The following is a 20,807-nucleotide window of genomic DNA, read 5'->3' on the forward strand; positions in this document are numbered from 1 at the left end:
CAGTTTTTTATAAGAGTGATTGAGTTTCAGCATACATGTAGAAAAAAACTTCATAATCAGAAATCAAAGGAAAATTAGCCTTTGATACTTTCAGTATGCTTGCTGAGTAGTACCATATCTTTAGTGTCCATAGTCAAAATTAAGTGTTAAGTAATATTTTTGCAAACTTAAATTTTTGGACTTGCTTTAAACTGTCAAGTTTTCTCTCTGTCAACACTCCCAAAAAATTGACTCTGAAAATTAGGTTCCTAGCATATATACAGTAATTGTCTCAATTTTGAGAAATTAGCTAATAAGTTTTAACAACTACTGGTTACACTTATTCATTGACATTCGTTGTTTTAATGCTAAAATATAAAACTCCTTCCTTCTAGTACTGTTCCACTGGGATCTGATCAGATTCTTCTACGAGGAGCTCAGCTGAGAAATACTCAGTGGGTTCACGGGATAGTTGTCTATACGGGACATGACACAAAACTTATGCAGGTTTGTCACTTGGATTTTTTTCTGATTTATCTGGTTTGCTACCTTATTATGCCGTTACACGACACAGAAAACCCTTTCAGAAAGCATGGCTGGATTCCATATAATAGTTAAAATGTCAGTAATAGAGCATCTTTCTTATGAAGTAAAACCAATAAAAATAAAGCAATTTCTCATTGTTATTAGTCACTTAGTCACAGGGTAGTTTTTCCACAGCAAGCGTATTTGTTGTTACAAAATAGAAACTTGTGTTTTGAAAACTATTTTCTTAGCAAGTTGGATCATTATAGTTTGCCTGTTCATCTTTTTTTATTTTTGACTGTTCCTGAAACTTCTCCTCTATGGAGCTTGCTTTCAAGTACAAAGGTAAGCATTCTTGTAAGAAGACAAAGTGAAACTATTTGGTTCTCTTCCCTCCTCATTTTGCAAACATCCTCAGTCTATGAAATTACTTTTCCTAGTGCTCTTTGAAATATCAAAATTGAGATGCATTTGTTGAGAAAAAAGAATGTTTTCAGATTGGTCATGCATGTCTCTTATTTATTGCTCTTCTGATTTGTAGAACAGTTTAAAAAAGTATGATTGTTTGTATTAGCAATTGTCTTCTGTAGCACTGATAAGGTGTATGCACATTCATTTTTAATGTTTACTGTTAGCTGTTGCTATTATGAAAATTCTGTGTGATTGTTTAAACTTCTTGTGACACAGATCTAAAGCTCTAGTTCATATATTTATAAGCTGCTGCTTTTTTTTTTTCCTTTTGGGTGAAACAGTTATGCCATTTATGATGATATATTTAGGGGAATATTTAGCAAAGGATGCAGTAACATGTACACACAGCTCTCGCTTTTTGAATTACCTCTTCTAATATTTAATAGCCATTGTTTTTTTAATATTTAATAGCCATTGTTGTTTTTTGTCTTTTGCAGAATTCAACAAGTCCACCTCTTAAAATGTCTAATGTGGAACGAATTACGAATATTCAGATTTTGATTCTGTTCTGCATCCTTATTGCCATGTCTTTGATCTGCTCTATTGGTTCAGCTATATGGAATCGAAGGCATACTGGAAGAGACTGGTATCTCGATCTAAATTGTAAGATGGAAAATAATATATTAATATTTTAGTGTTCAGTTGTCTTTAATATTCAGAAAGGAGGATTATTACCATCCTTTACACAGTGTGTTTTTTATCAGTCTGTCTTTATTGGTTGCTGACTAAAGTCATTAGGCCAGCTATATGACAGCAAGTATAAAACTTACCTTACTGTGCCATTTGAGCTCTTGCTAAATTTAGGAAGGGGAGCTTTGTTGTTTGCCTCTACATCTTTCAGCTTCTGCATCTCTGCAGCTCAGCAAGGTCTGTATCAGCATTCCACTGGCATAAACAGTCAGATTCCCAGACATCAGACTAAAGCCATTTTCAGCTATTACTGATGGATTACATTTAAAGCTGCAGTGACTTTTCTGAATTTTTAAGCTACTTCATTCCAGGAAATGATGCTGTGGTTTTACAATTTTTACTATACAGGGATCTAACTAATTATTGGCTGCCAACATCAGATTTTAGTAAACTGCTCCTAAAGAAGATAAGAGGCACAAAAGATGTCATCTAACATACTATACTAGGCAGCTGTACTGGCAGTGGATGCAAGGCAATGTCATGTTATGTGGGCCTTCACAGCAGCATGCAACCTATTGACATAACTTGACCTTCAGTGAGGGAACTAGATTTAAAGGAAGTTTTCATAAATATCCTTTGTAGTTAATTATTCATGTTTCCAGAATTTCTTATGGTGGGCCTAGAGCTTTCTTTACTTAAACATTAGAACCAAAACTGGGCTTTCTGCTCCTGAAACAGCAGTGTCTTGAATACAAAGCTGCTGAATGTAATCATCAACGTAGGGGTTATGGGGTGGCTTGGTCAGTTTTAAAAGAAAAAACTTAGTATTATGATTTGAAGGCATTCTCATAAAGTTTCTGTTGAACAAAACAGTTGTCTGCATTTATAATGAATTTCTGTTTGAAAACCTTGCTTCTCTTCTTTTCTTTTTGATGCTGAGGAATAAACTTTTTCTTTTAAAAGGAAGAAACTTAACTTCCGTATTTCCATTTTGAGGTGGCAAAAAGTGAAATCATTAATGGAATATGGACAATTTCCATTAATGTAAAAGAATGGCATTAGATGTGCTTCATCATTTGTTATTTTTCATATCATTCTTCTTGTCAGTGCTTTTTTTTTTTTTTTTTTTCCTCTTCTGGGAAATGTAAAAGTTTTTAGAATATGGTGGTTAGCACAGTAGTGAAGTATAGTGAAGTAGTTCAAAAGCTTTGGTTTTTATTCCTGAACAAAGAAACGTGAAATAGTGGCCGTTGATATTTTGTGTGTTCTTCAAGTGATCATGCTTGTCAGTTTATTTTCTGATACATGCCCCATGATTAAATGAAATTGTGTTGGGTTTTGTAAAGTATGCACTTTAAGGCTGCGTTCAGCTCATAGTTGTTCTTGTACCAGGTATTTTTAATGTGTAAGAAGCAATTTATTCTCCTTTCTCTTTAGTTATTTAGTTTTTATGTGGTAGTGAGACAGGTTCCCAGCAGTGCCCCATCTTTCTGCATGCTGTTAGTATTTAGTTAGAAATATCTATTGCCTGTGGATCATTAAAAAAGTGGTAACGACAAATATCTGAACATGATTTTATTTGCAGGTAGCAATAGGTATCAAACTTCATTTAATCTTGGTAGTCATTATTAAGGATATAAACGTCATGGTGAATGTTAGCTCTCTGGTCTTCTAGACTTGTACTTCTTTTGATGCTGGAATTGGTATTAATGAAAGTAGCAAAAACCCGCTCTCTTGGATCTCAGAGTAACAACCAGATCTGCATCCCATAGGCAGTGGAAGCCTGTCTGAGGCTGTTTTTCTTTGAGAGATCTTTGAATATGGACAGGCAAGCTACAATCCTTTACCGTTTTGCTGTACTGGAGAGCAGACTGTTATTTCCCAATCACATCCTCTCTGAGGTGCTACTACTAGAGTTATTTAAAACTTCAAAATGAAAAAGTAGTATAAAACTACTTGTTATACATGTTAATAGTCACATTTCCAGTTCTTTTAGACCTTCCATTAAACTAATTTCATCTCTCTTTCATGTGATGTGAATTTACCTTTTTTTCATAGTATTTTGCTGAGTTGGAGGGAGGGAATAGTCAGAGTGGTGAGAGTGGTCAGAGGAAAAATTAATTCCACTCCATATTTCCCCCTTTAAAAATATAAAACTCTAAAATTGAGAGTTTACAGTTTGGTTGCTATGTATAGATATTCCCAGATCATGATCTTAAAATGTAGCAAAAGAGGGAATCACTGGTAAGTTTGCTTTTCAGAAATTGGAGAAGATGACAAACATCTCTAAATTTGAACTACACTTTATTATAAAGATCCTCAACTCTTATGAAGGTCATATTTATAGGCAAGTGATACTGTAATTAATTCTCAAGTTTCTTCTTAGAACATTTTAAAAATCAGCAGTTAATGCAATACTCTGAATACATTGTATATACATACTTTTAAAGTATGAGCTTAAATTGTTTTTGTATTTGCTTTGTTTTTTGGCAGATGGTGGAGCAAGCAACTTTGGATTGAATTTCTTGACTTTTATCATTCTCTTCAATAACCTTATTCCAATCAGTTTGTTGGTTACGCTTGAAGTTGTTAAATTTATCCAGGCATATTTCATAAATTGGGTAAATATTTTTACAATATGCATTGACATATCAAGTGTTTACAACTGAAATGATTGATTGCTTGTCTATGTATATGGGTTTTTTTCAGACTTTCTTAATGTAAATACTTAAATATGGTGCTTATCTATTATTACTGGAATCTGAGAAGGCTATAATAAATAGTTTTATTTAGTGCTTTTACACCTGTAGCAAGTTGCTTTTTGGAACATGTTTTTATGTGCTTTGTACTTTCTCAGTGTTAATACTCAGGTGTCAGTTTCATCCAGAACGATCACAAGAAAGTGTTTTTCAGTCCAGTGGCGTTTTGTCCTGTTTCATTTCTTCTTTCTAAGCGTAGCCCACGTTGTGGGTTTTTTGGTATTTTGCTGATTTTTACCACCACCGCCATAGTGTAATGAGTTTTCTTTGTACAAAGCCAGTGTCTGTTAGTATTAGCGCCTACAAAATATGTAGATCATTTTGGCATCCTTTAATTTTTTTTCTTTATTAATTAATGGGGGAAAAGAAGGGTTTACTTCTGTCTTGGGGTGGGGGTGAGGTATTCTCCGTAAAGCCATGTAACTTCTTTTAATAGCATGCCTTCAATTTTTCCATTTTTTCCAAATGTAAATTAATCATACCATTCTGAACTCATTAAACTGATTCCTCAATCAAATGTGTGAAATAGATCTGTGTGTGTGAGGTATGATGTCACACAGATGTAGATAAAAGTGTATGTGGAGTAGCAGGTGAAGTGTATGCTTCATTTTAAAAGTTAAATGTTCGCGAGAGTCAGCTGCTTTGATTTCTTCATTTCTTTTGTGCTATAGAACAGATTGTTGGCAAATAAGAGAATGCAATGAAATTCTTCCTTTTATGTTCTGTATTCTAAAATAAATATTCAACAAAGGCTTATTCATTTTGAACGTGTAGATTGGCAACTGTTTACACAACAAATATGAAAGGTGGTTTTAACTTCTGTTCCCCCCCCATTTCACTTCATGAAGGATTAGTTGTCCTTAATTTATCTTAGTCTGGGACTCTGGACTTTTATCTTAAACATTGTCTTTGTGTGTGTGCGTATCATATTGGTATAGAGAAGTTGGTCATCTGCAATCTGTTGCACTACATTGCCATACTTCATAATGCTTTAATCTTTTACTATATTTAAAAATAAACTCTGATTATTTTTTTAACAAGTTTAAAAAAAAAAACAAACCACCACTTATAATGTACCCTACATTTATTGTGTACACTTAAATTTGTCTTCGTGTTTTTATCTCAAGGTATATTTGTCTTGTTATTGAGAAATTACTGGTTGTGCATACAATATAAATAAATAAGACTGACTTCTAAGTGTTACAATGTAGTATTTCTGCTTGTTGCTAAAGCTATTTTAGATGCATGGATAAAACAGTTTTACAGTAATACAGATCACTACAAATAATCAGAGTAAAATCTCAATCATATAGATGTTTGTTTTAAAGAGGAAATTTGTTTTTTTCTGGGGACTCTTGGTCATGATCTGATTGTGTCTGTGGCTTCCCATACTAAAATAATCATAAGTAGATAACAGTTATTTATGTTTGGTCTGCTGTTCTACACGTACCTTTTCTATTTCTATACTAGATTTTTTGTAATAAGTTATGGAAGACTAATTTTTAAATATATATACTTTTTTTATCTGTAGGACATAGACATGCATTATGAACCTACAGACACTGCTGCTATGGCTCGTACTTCCAATCTCAACGAAGAACTTGGACAGGTAGAAAACAATTATTGGTTCTAACTCTCTGTATTGAAATTATTTATGTGGTTTTACAATGTAAGTTATTAAAATAATGTGATGATTCATTTCAAAAAACTTACATTCTTGCCTCAGTCTTGGCTTGTTTCTATTCTCTTCATTTTGTCAGATATTTTTAAAAACACCTTGCAATATGTGGGAGTTAAATTTTTGAAACCAGTATTAAATGAACAAACACTGCTTTATGTATTAATCTGCATGTGGTAATCACAGAATGTTGAAGTGTATCATTAAAGTTACAAAATCAGAGGAATTCTGAGTATTAAGGCTGTCTGTGGCACAAAAATTTAATCTCTGTATATATACTATGGTAGTGTGCATCTTATGTATGTCACTTTTTTTCACACACTCTGCCTTGCTCAGAAGAGGCAGTGGGTATGCTCTAGGATTGAATCATGGTTGTATACATTCCTGCTTTTTCTGCCACTGAAGACTGGAAGCGATGAATGAAATGGGGGCTTGCAGCTGAATTAAGTCCTGGAAATTTGGGCTTAATTCTTCATTTTGCTTTAGAGTTCTCTTAATACTAAAGAATCAGTTAGACTTTTTACAAGAGATCAGTCATCATATGTTTTTCATTTTATGGAAGTATGTCTTTGTAGAAGTGTGTCTGAGGCACAGGGCATGCTTCCAGATTCAGTACATGTTATATTTGCTGTTTCAGCCAATTGTATTTGCAGTCTTGCTTTAAAAACATGCTAAACCTTACACTTTCTGTTACACCGACTGGTGATGGTAAACTGATTCTGCGGAAAAAATATTACATGCTTATTTAATTGACCTGTATTATATGCACAAGGATACATATTCTTGCATTTCATAACTAATTCTTTAGTTTATTGCATGGGAATGTAAAAGTTGGTTTTAGCTTTCCAAGAACAATAAATAATGACATAATTTTATCCATGTAGTAAACAATTTTAAGGACTGATACTTGGGAGATCTGCCTTTTGGGAAAACAGTAGTTGCAGGTCTCTATAGGGGAGGACAGGGCCTTTGTCTACTGGGTTTAAGGAGTATGTGCAGGTAGCAGAAAATTCATTCTCTTCCTCGCCTTAAAGGGGAGTGCAAGCTCCTCTAGTGAGGAGGAGACTCTGTTGAACTTAGCTTTCTGAAATTCTGTCTCATTTTACACAATCTATCTGTTTTTTTCTCTCGCTGCAGCTAGTTTGTTATTCACATTCCCAGACACATTCCTTTTTTTTTACATCAACAGTTCTTGTCTTAATGTCTTAAGTTTCTCATCAAAGTCTTCTTCACCACCAAGATCTAGTCAGGCTTCCTGGGATCTCCTTTAATTTGAGCAGATTTTTGTAGGGAGACGAAAGGACTCTCTGCTAACAAAATGAGCAAGTGTCTTCTCTGAAGTACATGAGGGCTGCACATAATGAAGAGAAGATTACCCTGGAGAGATCTTCAGGTTTCAAGAAAGGCAAAACTGGTGTTGGAAAAAAAGGTTGAGCTTTCTTAGCTGCAATTCTTGCTCTCCCATTCTGCCCACACCAAAAAATACCGTTTGAGGCATAAATCTGGCATAGAAGATTTCTTCTAACTGCTGGCTTCACTAAGTCATAATCCCTCAAACAGAACCTTTAAATAGGAGATGCTGAGTAAATTTTACTAATTATACAGGGAACTTTATTAGCTCCCTGCATAAGGCAGTTAATTCCTAATTAAGAATACTGTGATTTTTTTTTTTTAATGAGAAATAAATTGTAATGAATTAAAGTTGAAATTTACCTTTGACTAATAGAGCCTTTATTTCATCACAGACTACTTCATTTCTTCATATATTAACTTTTATCTTAAGATTAGGTTTGAACTAAATTTAAGTGTATCGCGTATAGATGTATTTCAGCTTCAATTTTTAGAATACTGTAATAGTTTCCAGAGAGGAAGGGTTTATGATGTTACGGAAATAAGAGACCTGGAGTAGGTAGAAAGGAACGTATTTCTTCTATTTCTGCAACTTGGCATTTCTGAACTGTTGGTTTTTTACTAATGTTTTGGCTTTAAGAAGGTATTTCTATGTCAAAAAGAAGAGTGTAGAAATGCATATAGATACTTTTCTTTTACCATACTGCTTTCTGTCAGAAATGGAATAGTTCTACTAGCAAAGCCATTGATCTTCACTAGTTTCTTTCATTTCGACAATATGTAGACTGAGGGGTAGTTCAGTATACCACCATGCACTGAAGCAAGCATAAGCTTGCTGACATCTCAGTTGATTGCTCTGTTTGGAAATGGGTATGAAGACTCTGTATCTGCCATGTTTATGAACTGTGTTTATTTTTTTCTATAAAAAATTTCTGAAGATTGCAGAACTGGTAAACATATTTAGTGTGTTGATAGTCATGAGTTGTACTAGATATGTAACTAACTGCTGAATGTTAATGTGTAATGAATTTTATCATTCATTTAGGTCAAATACATATTTTCTGACAAAACGGGTACCCTGACATGCAATGTCATGCAATTTAAGAAGTGTACTGTAGCAGGAGTTGCTTATGGGTAGGTTTTCTTATATACTTTTCTTTATCTGTGTGACTTTCTTTTACTCTGCCTCTGCATATGTGCCCGTGCATTAATACTACAATTAAAATAAACTTAACAGCTGCCAATATCCACTAACTAGGAGCCTGTTTGTGACTGAAATGTTGCTTATAAGAGGTATCATCACATCAATCATGACATCTTTTTTTGCAAAGAGTAACAAAAATAAAGTTTAGATACCAAAGGCTTACTACTCTAACACAACTTTAATATGCATGTGTGTGTAATACTGTTACTAAAAAGAAGTCTTTCCTCATACTTGCAAAAGCTTCTATCATTGTCCATGCTTCATATTTTATGTAGTCACATGCTCTTGCACTAAATAATATGCAGGATGAACAAGAATTTGAATTACAGTACTGTAGCATGAACTACAGTACTGTAGCCACCAAACAGCTTTTATGAATACTTTTTAGGGGCATAACTCCAAATATCAATGTTGCTATTAAGAAATCTCTCCAAATAAATGCAAAGAAAGCATTTTACTATCTCGTCAGCAGTTGCAGCCAACTCCCTCAACAGAGTTGTGTAAAAGCCTTAAACTTCTAAACTAAGACTGCTTACTTGAAAAAAAATCATTAGAACAATAAATAGAGCAGAAGCACCTACATTGTAAATGCCAGTGTGGCTTACCAGTATGTGAGATTCTGGACCTCACATTCAGTCTAGAACTGGGCAGAGATCAGGCCGAAGTTACGAAGTTTGGGGCTTGTAGTAAAGGTGAATAATTAGGCTTTTGTGGCTTTATCATTTGGGTCCGTTTGAAAATCCTAATTTTCAGGAGAGTAATCTAGGCTTTTAGTTTTGAAAAAACTTAGATCCTTAATGCATTAACCATACTGATGATTTTTTTTTAATTAACAGTTGTAATAAAATATGGTTCTGACTGTGATGTTTCAAATAGGTATATAAACATGTGTCACGTATATATTGGGCTGAGTTTCAACCACATGAACTAATTTTATGACTTCAGAGAAACTGCTCTGAGCTAACTCAATTTTCAAATTCTATTTTGAATATCAATAAGAATAATCAAATTCTTTGTATACTTCTTTTTTTAAAGATTAAAAAAATATATTGATGATAATGGCATTTAAAATCAGTATTTGCTATTCGGTTCATTATAAGTCTTCATCTGAAGTTGGTATGGCACAAATTCTCAAATTTCTCCTTTATGAAACTAGGTATGAATGTATTTTTTAGAAAAAATCGTATGATTTTTTTTTCTTGCTATAATTTCCAGCTCCCATCTACCTCATTTTAAAAGGCATAGACTGATTTTCTGATTAGCATCACTGTTCAGAAAGCAGAGTTTCTCTTTACAGTGAATGGCCATTGCAGCATCTCTCATAGCTACTCGGAGAACAGAGTCACTCTGTCTTTCTGTATTGATGCAAGTAAGAAGTTTGGAACACAGAAAAGGGTAAAAGGGACTGTTCTATCTTCCATGCCTCTTCTTTCTAAGTGTGTTATGAATCATGATGTATTCAAACCTGTGTCATCGCAGGGCAGAGTCCTTCATGTGCTATGGCTAGCTTTGTTCATCAGCATTTTGTGAACTCGGCCAGACATGCTGCACTAGCATGGCTTTAGATAATTAAAAAACTACTTTTTGTTTAATGAGAAATTGTAACAATTTATGTATGTTGAAATATAACGCAAGATCTGTAAAGAGGGTAAATGCCTTTATATCTGCTGGTATATGTTAGTAAGTAGACAAGCTTTCAATTGAAAAAAATAATCATTTATCATTTATGAAGCATTGTATTTTTGCAATATTTGTTGTTATCTAGGCACTAGCAAAATACTTCGTTGAAATACCTTTAAAACTTCTTCAGTAATATAATTTCATTAATTAATTTCTTTTTCTATACGTGATCCAATTTTTTAGTTTTTGTGATTCGTTTTCCTCTGCCTGTTTCTATTCTTCCCTTACTTCTTGTGCAGCCATTGCCCTGAGCCTGAGGATTATAGTGTTCCTTCAGATGATTGGTAAGCTCTGAAAATGATTTAGTATGTGGTGTTTGTTGAAGAGTCAAGCTTAAAACCAGTGAGCGAGATTTTTAGAAACAGACCTAAATATGAGGTATTTTACTCAAAAGTTATTTCGGCTTCAAATTGATGCAGACTGACAGAGCCTTACACAAATTTATGCCATCAGAATTCTGTGGCATTAGGTTGTGTACTCTGGAATAGAATTGCTAATAGGGTCACTGAGGTATAGTACAGTTATTCTACTGACAATCCTGTACAATTCAAAATTGCTTATTGGAGAGAAAGTTTTGTCATTTAGTAAGGTAGTTGGTATTATGGTAACTTTGATCACACTCTTCTGCTGTTACTTAGTAATCTCTAACGTGCTTGTGAAAAAGTCCATATCTGAGAGTGAAAAATATGTAATAAGTTATTGTTAAAATTTTACTTCCTACAGATAGTTTTAGAGTATTAGCACTACCTAGTTCTTAGCTGAACCAGGGATTAAAGCACCCAAATACACTTGGGGCCAACATGAATCTCTTAATGGATACCTCAGGAAAGACTAAGTCCTAGCTTCCTTTCTGCTGCCAGCTGCCTGATGCCTTGTACTTCCTTGTCATACTTTCTTAAACTACATATTTGCAATACTGTTCAAAATATGCTCAGATATATGGGGGGAAGATGTCATTTGCAGTCTTTAAATTATTACAATTATAATACATAAATTATTGTATTTGTTGAAAGTCACAGCAAAATATGTCACACAAACTGTGATGTGTCATCTTATGTTTAAAAAGTTTGAAGGAAAAAGCTTGCTTTCCTAGATTAGAATTAATTCTTTCTTTAGATTAAAAAAACAACTGAAAAATCCCCCCACATATCCATAAAAAGTGGCACACATGCACACCCCAAAATCTTACCCGACCTGAATATCCTCATTTGAGTAGCAGAAAGATGTACAAATGTGCTTAACTGAGCACAAGTGAGTGGTTTCATTAAAATGCAATGCTTACATGAAATTAAGCATGCTTGCTTATAAAATATTTATGAAACAAGACTGCTTTTGACTAATACGCCTCAATCTTTATAAGCACACCTGAAATGGATAAATTGTATGCCTGAACAGTAGTTTAAAAAAAAAGCACTTCCCTTTTATAAACATGTGTAATAATAAACTTCTTGTAAATACTTATGAAATAAGATACTTAAGAAGAAAACTTTTGTATGTAAATCTATTTTAATTAATAGTATCTGTTTATGACAGTAGCATTTCTAGTCCTAAAATAACTAATGTACTGAATTCCAGATCTTTTACATCATTGATTTTTGTATTAGAAGGAATTGTTTTCCTGTTTGAACACAACATACACCTGCAAATAGTTTTTATTTAGCACTGAGAATCTGGAAAATTCATTGAAGTCTTCCTGTCAGAAAGCTTTATGCAAACAAAGCTTAAACCTTAGATTCCAAACAAAATTAACATCTTTGAGGTTAACATTTGACACTTCCGAGACTTAGTTGCTTTGCATTTAGGAAAAAAAAAAGTCTTGGTGAATGAAGATTCTTAGAATTTCTCACTTTCGGTTTTTAGAAAAAGTAGTCCTTGAGTGGTTATATGAAGAAAGTACTGCCATTTTATATTCCTGCATGGTACTGCAGGACTAAAACAGCTCACTTACAGTTTTAATAGAGAATCTTTAGACTGCCTTTGATGTCTATGGCTTATAGAACCATAGAACAGTTTGGGTTGGAAGGACCTTTAAAGGTCATCTAACCTAATGCCCCTGCAATGAGCAGGGACATCTTTGACTAGATCAGGTTGCTCAGAGCCCCGTCCAACCTGACCTGGAATGTTGCCAAGGGTAGGGCATCTACCCCCTCTCTGGGCAACCTGTGCCAGTGCTTCACCACACTCATTGTGAAAACTTTCTTCATAATATCAAGTCTAAATCTACCCTCTTTTAATTTAAAACCATTACCCCTTGTCGTATTGCAACAGGCCCTGCTAAAATGTCTGTCCCTATCTTTCTTACAAGCCCCCTTTAAGTGCTGGAAGGCCACAATAAGGTCTCCCCAGCTGAACAACCTTCTCAGGTCTGAACAACCCCAACTCTCTCAGCCTGTTCTCACAGGAGAGCTGTTCCATCCCTCTGATCATTTTTGTGGCCTCCTCTGGACCCGCTCCAACAGGTCCATGTCTTTCCCGTGCTGAGGGCTCCAGCGCTGGTCGCAGCACTGCAGGTGGGGTCTCACCAGAGCAGAGTAGAGGGGCAGAATCCCCTCCCTCGACCTGCTGGCCACGCTGCTTTGGATGCAGCCCAGGATACAGTTGGCCTTCTGGGTTGTGAGCACACCTTGCCACCTGCTGTCCAGTTTTTCTTCTCCAAGCCTTTCTCGGCAAGACTGCTCTCAGTCCCTTCATCCCCCTTCAACTTAAATCACCAAATGTGTTCACTGTCTTCTAAGATTATGTAAGCCAAGACAAGATCCATAATAAATGAAAAAAGAATATTTTCATCCAACTGGGTTCACTTTTCAGCACTGTTCTGTTTCACTCAGATTCAGACTGAACTAAATTGTCTTGATCCTCAGCAGTCAGCTGCAGTAACAAGTCTTCCTAGAAGTATCTATGTTTTTGAGCTGTCAGCTTCAGCCAGGTGATTTGCGCAATTTGAGAGACGTTAGTGTATGACTTTATTTCTCTAGAACCATCTCCACCTTGAATCTGTTCAGTCCCTTCCTATTTCACCGTTATTGCTGTGTCTTCTTTATCCATCAGTTTACTAGGTTCGTTTTTGTTTGTGAGTAATAGAAACAAACCCTCTCCATGCAGACTTCCCTGATGTCTGAAGTCAGTTTCCTTACCCCTTTCAGATAGCAGACTTTCTTTTCTGCAAACATTTGCAAACATATTCAAAAACTGCTAATTTCTCAAGGAAATGTGATCTCTTTGGGCATATCTTGTTCTGAGTCTCTTCAATAACCTCATTATAGAGATCCAAAGACAAGAAGCCACAGTCTTAAATTGTAGATTTATTTTTACTTCATCCTGCATTATCTGAAGCCAGCAGAGAAACTTCCCTGGATTTAAGTTTATTTCTATAAATCAAGGTTTCTTAAAATTAGATAAACTTTGGAGTTGTGAAATATGTACCTTTTCACTTCACTTCCTCACAGTATGTGATTGCAGCCTTTATTGTAACAATAGAAACCAAATTTTGCATTTGACCTTAGCACAGTAATGTGGTTGATTGTATATGAATTGTTTAGAATATGCTAATGAAGATCTCTTTTTCTACTTAATTATTTCTAGGCAGGGCTCACAAAATGGAGAAGAAAAAACATTTAGTGACTCATCCTTACTGGAGAATCTTCAAAGCAATCATGTAAGTTACATAGAAACAATTACTATTGTTTTGTGAAATCAAACTATTACTTTCAGTAAGTCAAAAGATTATGTTCTTTGCAGGAAAATAAATAAATTATGTGTTTACACAGAATCAGCATGTCTTCATGAATACTTTTATAATCGTTTGTTGCTGATACTTGTTAATTAGATCTAGCCCTTTTTTATTCTTTTGGTTTTTTCCCTTTATAGTATGATTCAGATGTTATGAGTCTGAAATATAGTAGTTTTGTGTTCTTCATTCTATGGGTGTTTTAATGTTAGTTATGCTGTTTATATGATGTCATGACATCCATCAAAGTTTTCAGGACCAGTCAAGTTAAATTACTATCCTGGCGTGACTTAGTATTTTGGTGCCCAGGATTAGAAAAGAGTCAGAACTTGATAATACATGTTTTTTGGGTTCATGCTTCCATGAGGTTAGATCATCAGTTCAGATGACAAAATGAAACAGACATTGTAGAGGCTGGTATTTGCTCCAAGAGAGAACACATTTCACAGAAAGTTAATAGCTTAGTTTGTGATTTGACTTAAGTAACAGTATCATCACTATGACTTTCTGTTTGTCATTTATACGAGAGTTGGTTTTGCCTAGTCATAACCAAGAACACCTACCTTAAGTAGTGTAACTGTTTGTTCTCTTTTTGAAGAGCGTAAATAAATTACTCTTCTTCCCCCTCCTTAAATTTTGTCTTCCCAGGAGGATAATTTCAGGGTAACTGTCAGACAGTGAAGCATTTTGTTCCTACAAATGGGGCAGTCTTAAATGCTAGACATAGTGCAACTCTCAGGTGTGTCTAAAGCAAAGGGGGCTCTTACAGTTACCTGCACAGGCCATTTTTAGTGCTAGTAACTGCTTGTGAGAGGCATGGTGCTGTTACTGCTGTTGTCTAGAGAGTCCTTGGTGTGCGAGTGGTTGAGTCTTGAAAGTTTTCTGGTAGATACGTAGTGTTAAGTATATATAAAATGAGCATACAAGCTATAAAAATGCATTTGTACATAAAGTTAAAAATTCAGGCATACATTCAAAGAGATGTTTCACTACTGTATATTAAATGTATTTAGTGCTTTGAAAAGAATCTGTAATTCAGCCCTCTGAATACATCTTAGAGGATCTGGGGGCCCTCGGTGGAAGAGGACAGGAAACTGGTCCCATTAGGGTTTCTGCCCTATGGAATTAAGTTAGGTTTTCAGGGACTGTTGTATTTTGTAGAGTAATTACAATGTTCCCTTCATTGTTCACATTCTTAGTCTGCTACTAATCTGAAATACTATGAATATGCTACAAAGAAACTCAGTTGAGGTGACAGCTGCTTTGAGCTTATTTAGGGGAAGTGCTGGGGTTTCTTTTGAACAATCTTTCAGGAGTCAGTTCATTCATTTTGCAAATTTCAGCTGTATTAAGGTTTTTAGCTGTTTTCGTCAAAAACAATCAACTATTTTGCTTATATATGCTCTTTTCCCCTCTTTAGGCTAAATCATTTAAAATTGTTTCAGCTTTGTAGACTCTGAAGTGCCTGAGACATTCATCTAAATATCTTCCTTTAAAAGCTGTCTGCCTGACTTTGCAGCATTTTCCACATGATTTTCAGGTTCAGCTGTGACATCTTTCTAAAAGTTTGTAGAAAGTATTGACCGATACAGTATTAGACAAAAGTAATGTAAAAGGGATTATTTTTAGTAAAAAGGACAACATCCAAAAAGACTTCAGTGAATTAAGTAAAACTCTTTAAAGACAACATTCAGACTTGCCTTCCCTATAAAATACTTATTTGAATTATTCTTTGTTGCTTGGTTATCTACTTTTGATTGTTACGATAGCAAATGCCACTAAATTCTATCTATATAGCTGGTATCAAAGTACAGCAGCAATTATTCTGCATGCTGAAATTAGTGTATGGATAATGTCTGTTTTGTTTAGTTGCTGATATTTTTCCGCTCTTCTTTAAAAACTTTCATTAATTTTTTCTTGACTCCTATTTGTCCATATCTATTATTACATTCCAGTTAGTTATTGCCTAAATGATTAATCACACTCTGACTTTTTTTTTTAGCCAACTGCACCTATAATATGTGAGTTTTTGACAATGATGGCAGTGTGTCATACAGCAGTTCCAGAAAGAGAAGGTGATAAAATTATATATCAAGCAGCATCTCCAGGTGAGCCTCAAAGAATTGAATGGACATATAGTAAAGTATTCTATCAGCTCAACAAGCAAATTTTATTCGAAGTTTATTGTTTTTGAAGTATCTTCCAAAATTATAAAAGGAAACATATCCCTCAAAAAAAAAAAAAAAAAAGACGAGTCAACTAAAATCAGTTTTGTCTAAAAAGGATTTAGACTTTTCTGATTTGCTTAGAAAATACATATGGATGTCCTGTGGATTATCTAAGCGTGAAGGGTAGTTAACCATATAGCACTTCTAAGGTATTTTCAGACTGCTGTGGATGTCTGAAAGAACTGCTCAAAGGCAAATAGAAATCAAACCAGGTGACAAATTGATGTCCTTGCTTGTGAACCTATTCTGTACTTGGTAACCATGGCATTGATTTAGAGCAAAGACTGTGTTTGTAATCAAAAATTAAAAAGAAATGTTTTTAGTAGGATAAAAGTTGTGAGAAGTTCTACTAGAGAGTGAGAAAAGACTATAGTGCAGAAGATCTGGTTCAAGCCCACTGTGGTTCACAATTTTTGAATTCAGGAAACTATGAAGCAAGGCAAAATTATATGCTCAGCTCTGCTGAGCTAACGTATTATGAGAAGTTGTTATGGGAGAAATGACATGAAGCGCAGAGTGTCTCCAGCCTTTGTCTTCCCCGTCTGCCTCAGCTCCTAGATGGCTATCTCTCTAAATTCTGTTCTTCAACAATTTGAAGACAAGGGCAGAGCTAGGTCCATAAATAAAGCTAACCGGGCCATGGCAATGTTTTACTGGGCATTGTGAGCAAATTCTGTTCTGACATCCCGAGCCATTTGAAGAGAACTGATGCCTATGGGAGACTGGGTTGCTGCTTGAAATGTTTCCTGAATGTAGGCATTGAAGTTATCTATTACTTGCAGGAATGACTTATCACTCTTCTCTTCTAAAACAGAACTTACACAAAAATAAATGTACCTTGTCCAGTGCCCCACTGAGGAAGGTGCTTGCTTAGGTACTTTGAAGAGGATTTCTCATTACTGACGTGATAGGCGTGTTCCTTTGGGGGCTTATGTTCTCTGAACTGTAAATTCATTTCATCAGTTTTAACAGGAGAAACAAAATTCTTTCCAGCACCACGTTGTTCTGGTTTAGCCAAAACCAGGACACACATCTAATCTTAAAAATCGCTAAAGCAAAAAGGAAGTCAAAGTAGAAAAACTTGGACTGCATCCATTAAATCATGGGGTAAACTAACAGTTTTCTGGTACATCTGCAAAATAACTAATTGACTTCTTACAGATGAAGGAGCATTGGTTAGAGCAGCCAGGCATCTTCGTTTTGTATTCACTGGAAGGACACCTGACTCAGTAATCATAGAGTCTGTAAGTACATTGGTGTAACATTATAATTTGCTGCATTTACTCTTGCTGTATTAAATAATTTCTGAATAACTGCATCATGGTATATATTTATTGAGGTGTTGTTTGGTTGGTTTTGGTTCTTTTGCTTGAGATTTTTTGCATTCTCATCTTTTTTTTTTTTTTAATTTTTTATTCTTCAGTTGGGACAGGAAGAGAGATATGAACTGCTAAACGTCCTGGAATTTACAAGGTAAACAGCATGTTGTGCACCTAGTGTTTTTTTGTGAAAATACTTTATGAATTTCTCTTATGGGTAAAAATGTTTGCATTTTTTATATTTATACAGGCAAAGTATGCAGGTTGTATGGCTTTTATCTCTCTAATATGTGATCATACTATAGGCAAAGCAGTGTACACGATTAAGACCACACCTGGTTTTATTGTAAAATATTTTCAGAGGCATATATTTTTTCCTGTTGTCTCCTTTTTGCCTAATATTTTTCACTTTTGCTTTTGTGCAAAGATTGAAAAAAAACTTTCTCTCAAAACTTCAAAAAATTATGTGAAAAGACAGTATAGGAAAGTATTTGAACTGCTAAATGTATTTCTGAAAGCCCTGGCACCATGTGATTCATTAAAAAATTTATATTTGGGGACGGGGGAAGATTCAAGTAAGTGTTACGTATAACTTGGGTTCGTCTTGACTGATGGAATGAAATTTTGCATTTGACCCTAAATATACTTGCATTGTTATGACTTGTTTAAGTACATTAGACTGAAACCCATTATCTTCTGAGCAGCATCACTAGTGTATTGGCCACGTAGTTTTCTTGGAAACTGAGTTTATCGCATACTTTGCTTTCAGTAAAAATTTTTTGTCAAAGTTGTCGGAATTACGAAGGTACCCACCCATAAGAAATCTTGATGCAGCTTCACTTGTTATCTGTTTAAATTGTATCCATGTATGCCATCTGTGTTCTAAGTGTTCATGTAGGCCCATTGCTTACTTTGGCACAGGATGGGGAAGGGATTTGTATGTAGAGGAAGCCTTTTTTTTTTTTTCCTTAGAATGATTACTTGTAATTGTGCCTGCGGAAAGTGATCATTGTTTTTCTTCCTGTCCTGTTATGTTTCCCGTGAGCTTAGCTAAAGAAGCAAAAAGATCAAAAAATAGAAATCCAAGGCAATACTGGTGAGATGGGCTGAAGATGTATAGATAGGGTAAAATGAGAGATGTAGATATATAGATGTATCTCTATATAGAGAGATATATAGTTATAATAATAGCAATAATAATGTGAAACAGAAAGAAAGATCACAGTGAAAAAAATAATGCGACAGTAATTTCTGTAGTTTTGAATGTCTTTGCTTGCAATTACTGTTCTGTTTATATATTGTAGAGGATATACTTGGAATTTTTTAGATTTATTCCATGGTGTCATTTTTCTGTAGGTGCTTCATTCACTTTCTGTTCTGGAATGTTAGCAATTATGCAGCACAAAGTGCGTTATTGTTAATTTGACATCTGTGGAAGTTTATACTGCATTCATGGAGTAGTAGTCAAGGATTCCAACATTGTTTCTGGTTTTGATCTTTGTCTTGATTTCATAGATATTTTAAAATTTCTGTGTCAGCCTAAAATTGTAATTTAAATAGTGATACTTTATGGAAAAAGGAGAATTGCTTTTAAATCTTAACCTCTGTAGGATTAAGTTTCCTGGTGGATACCAATCACTAAACTATTATTCTGTAATATTTGGCTTTGCTTGGAACTGACTTGTTGAAAGCACTAGAGGTCACCCTTGTTCCACAGCAGGAGAAATTTTGGCTCCAAAATATAACACCGTCTGTATGGGTAGGAGCATTTACCTTCAGAGGAGTAATCTGTAATGATTAAACTGTTAAGAGTTTCCAGGTGTTCGAAGTTTTTCCCAGAAAGAATGCAGTCTAATCCTTTGCCACCTTCCAGTACAAGCCAGATAAGACTCTTCTGCAAGTAGAGTGGAGCATGTCAACATTTGATGGGATAGGGTTTCGGAGAAGTATGTTACAGAAGTAAAACTTGTAGGAATGCTTGGTAGAGTTGTCTTTTATGGTATTCTCCTTCTACAGTGATCATAGCTGTGCCTGTGAAGAGAGAAGTGGTAAACTAAAGCAATATGCTAATTCTACTTTGTTCATAGCAAAGAAGTAGGTCTCAGTCTAAACGGCAGGTGAGCATGCTAAAAGCAACTGATAATCCTTAACCAGCTGACAGTTATTTCTAAAATGTAGTGCTAATCTCTGTGGAGCAAATAGTGACTTGATAACTTGTGCTGAGTTTAGGTTGCCTCCAGTAGATACTCTGCTCAGATGCCACAACTGCTGTGGTACCCTCAGTTCAAGGAAGTGAAGAGTTGTTCAGACCCTCTGCTGTTCAGGGCTCCCCATACTGTCAAGGAAGGAATTGTGCAGTGTTGTTCCCATTCTATTCTGTCACCTGGAACTGTAAAAAATAGAAAAACCGCAGCTGTCTTGAAAGCCAAAACAGACTCCTGGGGTATGTATCTGTGGGGCAGGGGGAGGCAAGGCCCTATGTCAGCTGGGGATCCAGAAGCATAGAATGTCATGCTTACTCTCATCCCTGTGCTGACTACGTGCACCGTCTTTTCACCTGGGCCAGTTGCAAAAATGAGCATGATTTTGAGCGTGTGATTCTTTGTTTTGGTAATCATAAGCGATGTCCACTGTCAGTGCACAAATTGCACATCAGTCCTTGCATCGTGTCATTACTAGCAGTCCTACTGAATGAGGTTTTGACTGGTATCTGCTTGTTTTGTTAGAGGTCTGAATTGAATTTTTAGCACCAGAATTAATTTCACTGGCAAGTATAGGATATGGATGTAGTAATAATATCGCTATGTCTGGAGTATGTACTATCTGTTGATTTAATTACTGATTTTCATCTGTATCCCTGGAGCATACCTCCACAGTCTGCCAGAAACTGTGGCAGTTTATAGTTACAGAGTAAAGCTTCTTGTCTAAAACCTAAATAAACCTGACAGAGGAAGTATCAAAACCTCTGTAGCAGTGTTTGTTTTCTGTGGTTATGTCCCTAGTCTCTGAAGAAATTTTCGTCTTAAACCTGAGATGGATTTTAAAGTAACAGGGGGCCCATTAATAGCTACTTCTGCATTCCCGGTTTCTGGAAGTGACAAATCTTGTGACTGAGGGAAGTATTTCTGTCCCCTTAATATGCTTCTGTCCATCTATAATCCCATGGCAACTCCATGGGAATTACCAGCTATTCTGCCTCCTTGTCACAACCCAAAGGGTTACACAGTGTGGGTGTGTATAGAGATCACGACAGTGGG

The 20,807-nt window shown here is 35.3% G+C and overlaps 1 protein-coding gene across 2 annotated transcripts in view; it reads left to right on the forward strand.

The window, feature by feature from the left end:
* ATP8A1 (ATPase, aminophospholipid transporter (APLT), class I, type 8A, member 1) overlaps nt 1-20,807 on the forward strand; it is a 107,641-nt gene that overhangs the window by 24,202 nt on the left and 62,632 nt on the right. For both annotated transcript variants that reach the window (XM_010288963.1, XM_010288964.1), the window contains exons 9-18: nt 375-486; nt 1,413-1,578; nt 4,099-4,226; nt 5,896-5,973; nt 8,438-8,526; nt 10,516-10,560; nt 13,859-13,931; nt 16,006-16,111; nt 17,393-17,475; nt 17,655-17,704. In XM_010288963.1, the coding sequence (XP_010287265.1) occupies nt 375-486; nt 1,413-1,578; nt 4,099-4,226; nt 5,896-5,973; nt 8,438-8,526; nt 10,516-10,560; nt 13,859-13,931; nt 16,006-16,111; nt 17,393-17,475; nt 17,655-17,704 (930 nt within the window). The remainder of the gene's footprint in view (nt 1-374; nt 487-1,412; nt 1,579-4,098; nt 4,227-5,895; nt 5,974-8,437; nt 8,527-10,515; nt 10,561-13,858; nt 13,932-16,005; nt 16,112-17,392; nt 17,476-17,654; nt 17,705-20,807) is intronic.

Source organism: Phaethon lepturus, unplaced genomic scaffold, assembly GCF_000687285.1.
Source record: "Phaethon lepturus isolate BGI_N335 unplaced genomic scaffold, ASM68728v1 scaffold8196, whole genome shotgun sequence".
NCBI lineage: Eukaryota > Metazoa > Chordata > Aves > Phaethontiformes > Phaethontidae > Phaethon > Phaethon lepturus.